This window comes from Myotis davidii, unplaced genomic scaffold, assembly GCF_000327345.1.
Source record: "Myotis davidii unplaced genomic scaffold, ASM32734v1 scaffold449, whole genome shotgun sequence".
NCBI classification, from domain to species: Eukaryota; Metazoa; Chordata; class Mammalia; order Chiroptera; family Vespertilionidae; genus Myotis; species Myotis davidii.
The window spans coordinates 892,325-902,031 of NW_006383007.1; the positions used below are offsets into that span (position 1 = coordinate 892,325).

Genomic DNA, 9,707 nt, shown 5'->3' on the forward strand with positions numbered 1-9,707 from the left:
AATCCTACCTTTGACAAATACTGTGAATATGCAACAGTTTGGCACTTTGCTAGAACATCTAGAGTTCTGTAAAAAGCATCAAAATATCAATTAGGTTGCACACAACTGGTATCTAGCCCACTGGGTGGTCCTCTCTTTTCCTGCTCAATGCTTTCACTTCTTCTCCTTCATTCCACAGCCCCCCTATGTACTGAGAAATGAGGATCTCCACGTTAGCAGAGGAGAGAGGGGAACCATCACCACCCAGCTGCTTGACATCCGAGATGATGACAATCCACAGGATGTGATAGTTGAAGTGCTGGATCCTCCACTTCATGGCCAATTGCTTCAAACACTTCAGTCCCCTGCCTCCCCTGTCTATCAGTTCCGGCTGGATGAAGTCTCCAGGGGCCTTCTCTACTATGCTCACGATGGTTTGGATAGCACATCTGATGTTGCAGTCTTGCAAGCCAATGATGGATACTCTTTCCAAAATATACTGTTCCACGTGAAGATTGTGCCCAAGGTACGTGTCATTCCCAAAGGTACAATTTCCTTTCTCCTAGATGTTAACTTTTGTTGATGATATCATTTTTTAATTTCATAAAGATATGGGAGGTTATTTATTCCATTTGTTAAGCACCTATTATGGGGATACTTAGGACATTCAAAGATTAAGAGAACATATTACCCAATCCCAGGAGCAGTATATATTTTGTTAGGAGCACCTTTGATTTGAAAAAACTGGCCCCATTCTCTCTACAAAAGGTAAACTTTTGAATCTTTATGTTGACTTGCTTTCATAAAAGTGCTTCATTGTCCACAGATCCTTTTGTCTCCTGCCTAAGCATGATCATAATCGAATGCACCCCCGTTCTTGTCTGCTCTTCTACAACAGTTCATGAAATATGTAAAGCTCATAGTCCAGGTCTCATAATGCATCAAAAAGGATGAGTTCAGCTATTCTGTTAGCCCACAGAAGCAGGAGTGGGAACTCTTTCTTAGTTATGATAGGAATCACTGGCCTATGGGGTAGAAGCAGTGTTTCTCAGCCTGAGTCATTCCTGTGCTATTTCTGTATGTTTCTGCCATATGTGAAAGCACCTGCCCTGTTATTTACTTTGAATCAACTTCCTATTTTACTGTGCCCTCATCCTAATAAACAATAGTTGTGAAATCATGGGTTTAATGTACAATTATACTTTTTATCTATAATGTTAAAATTAATATGTAACCATTTTATAAAATTTCATTCATGTCTTTCATAAAATACTAGAGGCCTGGTGCACAAAATTCATGCATTCGGGCGGGGCGGGGGGTAGGGTCCTCAGCCTGGCCTGCTCCCTCTCACAGTCTGGGACCCCTTGGTGGATGTCTGCCTGCTGGCCCAGGGCCGCTGAGCAGGCCTACGTCGGCAAGGCTTCCACCACCACCACTGCACCCACCGGCCATGAGCCAGGCTGACTGCTCCTTAGTGCTGCCTCAGAGGTGGGAGAGGCTCCTGCCACTGCTGCTGTGCTCGCCAGCTGTGAGCCCAGCTTCTGGCTGAGCAGTGCTCCCCTGTGGGAGCACACTGACCACCAGGGGGCAGCTCCTGCATTGAGCATCTGCCCCCTGGTGGTCAGTGCTTGTCATAGCAGCCAGTCATTTCACCATTTGGTCGATTTGCATATTAAGGTTTTATTATATAGGATTCTTGGGATATCTAACATATTTTAGGGAAATAGTGAGCTAAATCTAAGAGATCTATTGAAAAATATTTTCTAAACCATTTATTACTTGATGATACTTCATTAGAAGCTTTTTTTCTCTGTTATAAAAAGAATGGCCCTTTCCATGATGGTAGACTGAGATACATAACTTTTTGAAGCTTTTCATTCCAAATATCGGTACCTAATGAAAGGTCATTAGTGATCAGCTAAAGAGATTGATCACTTGTCACTTTCTCACCAGTGATCATTCAAAATTTGTGATTGATCCTCATGAAGGTGAAAATCTGAATCTAAGATGGTCTGCTCTCTAGTTTTTCAGGCTCTTGTCTCATTTTCAGCTGCTGAAAACAGGGATGGTGAGATAGATGGGAGTAACTGAAGGCTGATTATGAGACAGAGTGGGCAGATAGCCACCTTGTAGCTAATCCTAATTATCACCCTCTCACAATCGCCCTGGGAAATGAGGTTTAGTTCTGAAGAGATGAAGTCTATACAGACACAGAAGGTTTCCTTTCTTTCTTTTGTGGTTTCTTTTCAAAGATTGTTACAAGACGTCAGTGCAACCCTAGCAGCTGCCTTCCTTATCGTGGCTTCAGTCTCCATGTGTGGAGCTCAGTTTAGTGTCCTGCACAGTAATTTGTGTGCAAGGTTGAAGTCCTAAGGTTGAAGGGTATTTCTAGGATTTTTGCTGCTTTGAGTATACAAAAAAAAAAAGAGAGAAAGAAAGAAAGAAAGAAAGAAAGAAAGAAAGAAAGGAAGGAAGGAAGGAAGGAAGGAGAAGGAAGGAAGGAAGGAAGAAAGAAAAAGAAAGAAAGAAAGAAAGGAAGGAAGAAAGAAAAGAGAAAGAAAAATAGAGTTTTATTGTATAAGTAAGGCATAAGCACAGAACTTGAGAATCCTTGTGGTGTTATATTGAGAGTCATGTTGCTATTTATGGTGTCTATCCCTCTTTCCCCTGCCATCTCTCATCCCCTGTCATGCTGTGCTTAACTGTCCATCAGGTGAACTAGTGGTTTATAGGCCAATGAATTGGGGTAATGAAACCAGTGGCCAGAGCCCCAACATTCATCTGGATGTACTACTAATAAATTTGCCTCTGTAATACTGATAATGTTTTATAAACATATACTACATGTTTTGAAGGAATTCAAAGTATTTTTCCTCTTATTTATTCTACTCATCTTTATAATATCTTAGTAAAGAAGATTAGAGTAAAACTTATATGACCTTATTTCTTATAAAGGAAATTTTACTATGGGTGATAGGTGTTTTTGATTTTTGTTTTTTAATCTTTATTGGGCACTAATGCTTAATGTAAATTATTTCATTTTATCTTTATAATCATTTTGGGATGTTTGTGCAATTATTATGTCTACTCTTTCAAAAGAAGAAACTAAAATGGAAGTTTGAACATATTTAGAGGCTTAAAACATTGTTCATAAAGGCATTTAGTGATGGAGCTGAGAATTCAATTCAAGTGCGTTCCAGCTCCTCACACTTAACCTCATGGGTCTTTTCATTCTAGTCCATCTTTTTCAATATTTTGGTCATATATTTTCTTATCCCCTTAATGGACTGAATGGATACAGTAAGTTAGTCATTTTCTCAATGTCCTATTCAAGCAGTCTAGGCCTGAAACCTCCTGAAATCTTCCCTCTGGGCTCAGCACATCTTATTACAAGTGAAGCTATTTGTAACCAGAAGTCTACTGGAGCCCACGAAGAAAAAAATTGCCCCAACTGTTAATAGTTTCCAGTAGATGTGAGGTCAGACATGACTGATTTCCTTCTGATAGCTATTTCTGAAAATGGGCATCCAAGTCCTTTCCCTGAGGCTACCTGTGTGTTAAATTTGGAGTGAGGCCAGTTACTGGGCTAATGCCTAGCTGGTGGCTTAAATGGAATGGCCAAGGGATTTAGGTCTAATTCCTAGTGAATGGATGTACAAATTAATCCCGGTGTTGTTCAACAGAAAACTTAACCTGGTAAGATAGATGGAAAGGAAGAAGAGGTAGAAAAAGGAAGCTTTGTGAGAGCAGAAGCTATTTCAGTCTGACTCTCTTGAGCCAGGTAAAGCGTAGGAGTTTAGTAGGTTTTTGTTGGATGGGTAGATAGATGGATGGAGTGCCTGTGTCCTGCCTTTGAATGGATCTCTTGCACCAGATGAGAAGCCTTCAGAGCATCTCTGCTGGTGCTAGGGTAGCCCATTTGGGACTGAGGTTGGGCACTGTCGGTTCCACTCTTGTTTCTCAAGTTCTACATCACTTCCCAAACTTGGCCTGGCAGGGAGTAAACTTGACTGTCACCTTCCAGGCCTTTATTGAGTGGTTGAGAAGGGAACAGACTCAGGACTGGTGCTGAAATATGTTCTGCTGAAGGGAGGAGGAAAAAGAAATAAAAAAGATTAATTGGGTGGATTAGCAAAACCAAGTCTGCTAGATGTACTATTCTAAAGCAGTTCAGCTTTTAATAAGGGCTAAAAGTGTGGGCAGGGAAAAGTCAAGCTTATTGGCGAATTACTGTCCTCCGCTGGGCTTTCAAAGAATTACCTTCCTTTTTATTAATTAAGGCATCTCTGAAAATCCTGTGTCTTCTTCCACATTGGCAATAAATCTGATGATCCTTCTGACCTCGTTTGTTGTTTGAACAGTTATTTTCTGCAACTGGGTAATGCTTTGATGTTAAAAGCCCCCGAGTGTCATGCTTATGAACTGAATGGAAAATTCAATTATTGAGAGTCCGTTCTGGCTGTTTGACCTTGGAAAGGCTCCTGTGCAGCAAAAAGCCCTGCTGTGCTTTCCCTCAATTTTCTTTTTTTTTTTAAATCTTTATTGTTAAAAGTTTTACATATGACCTGTTTTCCCCCCATTGAACCCTTCTTCAATTTTCTGTAAAGCTCTCCTCCCATTGGTTGTCTTGCAGGGATACAGTTTGATAATTAGGATGTTTGTGAGAATCATAAATATCAATGGCACAAGAAATGTTTATTTTTCTCAAGAAGAGTCTATATCATAAATAAATCCTTATCACATGTTAGGGTTTCACCTTTTTTGGACTTGCTTAAGTTGTTCAATGTAGTGTCTTTAAGACATATCACTCAAAGCATACATTCAAAAAATCTTCGTTGATTCCAAAAAGAAAATTATTTGTTTGTTTATAAAGCAGTTAAATCTACATGAAGAGAAGGTTCTATATTCTTGACCTGAGGGAGCAAAGCTTCTTCATACACACATTGACAAACACAAAAACAGTCCAATTACCTTTCCATTATTCTTCATCTTGGTAAATAGCATCAAACTTTCACCCTACATGCACCACCCTGCATGATCCTTCCCTAAAATCTACAAGATTAAGGGATGGAAGGGTGGGTGGGGAGAGATTTACCAAAGAACTTATATGGGTATATGCATAACTCCTGGACATAGATAACAGTGTAAAGACCTTGAGGGAGGGGGCAGGGAGGAGGTGGAGGGGAGAAAGGGTAAGTGGGGGAAAAGGGGGGAACCTCTGTAATACTTCCAACAATAAAGATACATTTAAAAAGTAAAATAAAAGCTATGGTATAAATGAGCCTTTGGAAATTAAAGCTTATTTATATAATAAATAAAACATTAGTGTTGACATTGATGTAGATTATATCCAATTATAGTCATTTTCTGTTTAAGTTTAAAATTTTTTATCTTAAATATTTTGGCCTGGAGTTGAGGTACACTATCATTTGAGCTCATCATTTTGTCCCAAGCTTTAATTTAGAAGTGGGGAGGATTTCATTATATTTTTGGGATTATTATAATTTGGTTTACAACATTAATATTTTTATTTGTAATACAGTGAACAATGGCAAAACTTTATTACCAGCATTTCTGTATGCCTTCTGTTCTATGAAATGAACTTTTTAATTTAAAGCACTGTTTTAATTATGCCCCCTTAATCTCTTGATGGGATTTCATTGCCTTATAATGTGATACCCTGAAGGATATATAAAACATCAATAGGCAGAAGATCAGTCAATTGATATTAAGGCTGATTTCTTGAATTTACAGGGATATATGCACCATTGTGCCGAAGGAAAAAAAAACCTACAAGGAGGTAAAGAAATTGTGAATGTCAGACCCATTGGGGCAATTTTTAGCTTTTAGACACTTTAGCTATAGAAAAATAGTGTATATAGCTTGCCATTCATCTCTTCTTAAATCTTTCCTGCACCATCTCCCAAAAGAAAACAACTGAAAAACCATCTTCATCATAATGAATAGGAAGAATTATCCTTTTCCTTAGATAGTTGTCTGTTTCTTTTTTAAGTACTATACACAAATAATTAAGAAACAGAGGAATATGTATTATCCTATCTAATAAAAGAGTAATATGCAAATTAGTCATCACTTTGCAATAAATATGGCAGCACCCACAGCTAATAAGGAGGGGATATGCAAGTTGACGTAACAAAGATGGAGGAGCCAGCCAGATCCACGAAGCCATGGAGCCAGCCAGAGCAGGTGGAAGGCTTGGCTCCATGGCCACCGCCCAGACAAAGCCATAGTGGCAGGGCCGAGGCAGAGGCAGTTAGGGTCAATCAGGCCAGGAGGGAAGGGCAGTTGGGGGTGATCAAGCCAGCAGTGGGGGAACTTGGGTTGAGCAGGCCAGCAGGGGGGACTAGTTGGGGGCGAGCAGACCAGCGGGGGTGCAGTTGGGGGGGAGCAGGCCAGCAGGGGGGGTGTCAGGATTAGGCCTAAACCGGCAGTTGGACATCCCCCAAGGAGTTCCAGATTGGAGAGGGTGCAGGCCAGGCTGAGGGACACCACCCCCCCACGTGCACGAATTTCACGCACCTGGCTACTAGTCCTATTATAAATATAACCATACTAAATGCCTGCCTGTGCACTTTTGGGAAAATCATTCCAGCCCCATCATGAGCTCTACCCTAGACCATGTGTCTCACTGACTCCATATCTCATTGGGATCTTGTTAAAATGCATGTGGAAATGCATCCAACTAAAAAGCTGCACAGCAAAGGAAATAATCTACAAAATGAAAAGGCAACTTCTGGAATGGGAGAAAATATTTGAAACCATATATCTGATAAGAGATTAATATCTAAAATATACAAGGAACTCAAACAGCTCAGTAGCAACAAAGCAACTTGATTAAAAATGGACTAGAGACTTGCATAGTTATCTCTCAGAAGAAGACATACAGTAGCCAAAGGGCACATGAAAAGGTGCTCAATGTCACTAATCACCAGAGAAATACAAATCAAAGCCACAATGAGATATCACTTCACACCTGTTATAATGGCTATTACTAAAAAGACAAAAGGTAACAAGTATTGGTGAGGGTGTGGTGAGAAGAGAACCTTTATACGCCATTGGTGGGAATGTAAACGGAGGTAGCCACTTTGGAAAACAGTAAGGAGATTTCTAAAATAGTTAAAAGTTGAATTACCATATAATTCGGCAGTCCCACTTCTGGGTGTTTATCCAATCAAAATGAAATCAGAGTCTTGAAGAGGTATCTGCACTCCCATCTTAATCGCAACATTATTCACAATAGCCAAGATATGGAAGCAATCTAAGTGTCCTTCAGTGGATAAATGGATAAAGAAAATGTGGTCCGTATGCACAATGAAAGGTTGTTCAGCCTTAAAAGGGAAGGAAATCCTGCCATTTGTGACAGCATGGATGAGCCCGAAGGACATTATCCTAAGTAAAATAAGCCAGATACAGAAAGACACATACTACATGATCTCACTTAAATCTGGAATCTCAAAAACTTAAACTCATAAAAGCAGAGTAGAATGGTAGTTTCTGGGGGTTGGGGAAATGGAGAGATGTTGGTCAAAGGATACAAAGGTTCAATTATAAGGAATGAATAGCTTCTAGAGATCTAATGTACAGCATGGAAACTATCCTATATAATAAAAGTATAGTATGCAAATTGTCCCCTCCACCGGAGTTCTTCCGGGAGTTTGACCAGTGGGCGGGCTGGCCGGGGAAAGGGAGGGATTACCCAGCTAGTGCCCACCAGCCACTAAGGACCCTACCAGTGCACAAATTTCATGCACTGGGCCTCTGGTACTTAATAAAAACGTATTTTATACTTGAAATTTGGTAAGGGAGTGATTATGTTTTTAGCACATTAAAAAAGTCATAGCTATGTGAGGTATACATACATACATCAAAACATCACGTTGTATTCCTTAAATATATACAGTTTTTATTGGTCAAGTATACTTTAATACAGCTGATGAACAAAACTAAAATGCAGATTCTAATTCAGAAGGTCTGATGCAGAAGTCTGGGGTAGGTGCCTGAGATTCATAACTACGAATGCACTTTTAGATGTCGCTGATCTCTGAATGCCAACTTGCAAGGAGCACTGTCTTCTAAAAATGTCCTCACACAGGAATTGTAGGGGATTGTGATGATAACGTATAGTCAAGTAAGAGAGGTGTCTGGGACATGCATTCAAGTGCTTACTTGCTTGGAATATGAAAAGCCACATTGCCTCGTCAGTCCAAGATTGTGGTCTTTGGTGTACGGCTGATCTCTGTAACCATAATCAAAGTTGACGAGTCCTTTTAGCAGTTGAGACACCTGGGTCCGAGTGTATTATGTTATGTAAAATTCTGCTAGAGTTAACAGGGCCTTTCCCCCCAGAGTTCTTGTAGAGGACATGCCAGGTTCTTGACACACGGTGATATTTTTGTAAATAATATTCCATATCAATTGTGAAAGGAGAAAGTTCTCCGGGATTTTGCTCCCAGGCATTTGTTACAATCAAAGGTGCCCTGGCTGTTGTTCTCCTGGGCACTGTTTGACTCAGTTTCCTGGTGAAAATAGCTGTGACCTCTCCTGACAGGGCCAAGTGCTCTCCCTCCTGTCAGGTGACTGGAAAGAGTATGTTGTCTTCTGTTCTGAATGCTCCCTCCTGGGAGTGCTGTTTACTCTGTTCTCTTTGTTGGCATTTTTGAAAGTAATAACAATAATTTAGAAAAACACCTGTTCAGAAACGCCATATTTTAAACTATCAGATTTACTGACTTTTCAAGTATGTAAACAAACTGAAAACTGAACACGAGCCGCCTCACTAATCTCATCCGTGGAAAGTGTCAATTAGGAGGCTTTGGAAGAGGTGCGCTCTTTGGCAGTGTTGTTGGTGACATTGGCTTTCGCAATTACAATGGTCCCTTCTTGGGAGTGCAGTTAGGGTGACTCCTTCCAGTCAGCTATTCCCAGCTGTTGTTTCTGAGGCTTCGCTTTCAGTCATCCAGGCCTGTCAGTTTGGCCTCTGTGGTGTTTCTTGGATCTGTTTTTAACTGTCCATTCCCACTGCAACTACCTTCTCATTCTCTCTCATCTGAGCCATGGTAAGAATATCTTAAAGGGTTTCCATAGCTCCAGATCACCCCAACTCTATTCCCTTCCATCGCTTGCTGCTGGAGGCTTTCTACAACTCAGATCTGATCATTCCATTTCCTTCCTCAAGACTCGTGCTGACTTTACAGGGCCTGCAGTGTAAACTGAGTCTTTTAGCAGCTTTTGTCTTCTACCAGCCAACAAGAGAGTGTCATTCTTCTTTTTTTTTCAACCTTTTTTAAAAAAAATGTATTATGTATTGGTTTCATGTACTGCTTAGTGGTTAGACAATCATATACTTTATATCATGTTCCCTTTGATAGTTCTAGTACCCCAACTGGTACCATACATAGTTATTATAATACTAGAGGCTCTGTGCACGAATTCATGCACCAGTGGGGTCTCTCGGCCTGGCCTGCAAGATCAGGCTGAAACCAGCTCTCCGACATCCCCCAAGGGGTCCCAGATTGTGAGAGGGTGCAGGCCAGGCCAAGGGACCCCACCGGTGCATGATCAGGGCCAGGAGAGACACAGGAGGTTGGCCAGCCAGGGTGGGACCACAGGAGGGCTCCAGGATGTGTCTGGCCCAACTCGTTCAGCCTGCCCATCTGGCTCATCCAGCAGCCAGCTAACCTGGTTGGAGTGTCTGCCTCCTGGGGGGG

The 9,707-nt window shown here is 41.0% G+C and overlaps 1 protein-coding gene across 1 annotated transcript in view; it reads left to right on the plus strand.

Moving 5' to 3' along the window:
* Positions 1-9,707, plus strand: part of FRAS1 (Fraser extracellular matrix complex subunit 1) — a 479,756-nt gene that overhangs the window by 318,822 nt on the left and 151,227 nt on the right. Inside the window, exon 29 of the mRNA XM_006778222.2 lies at positions 179-505. Within this exon, the coding sequence (XP_006778285.1) occupies positions 179-505 (327 nt within the window). The remainder of the gene's footprint in view (positions 1-178; positions 506-9,707) is intronic.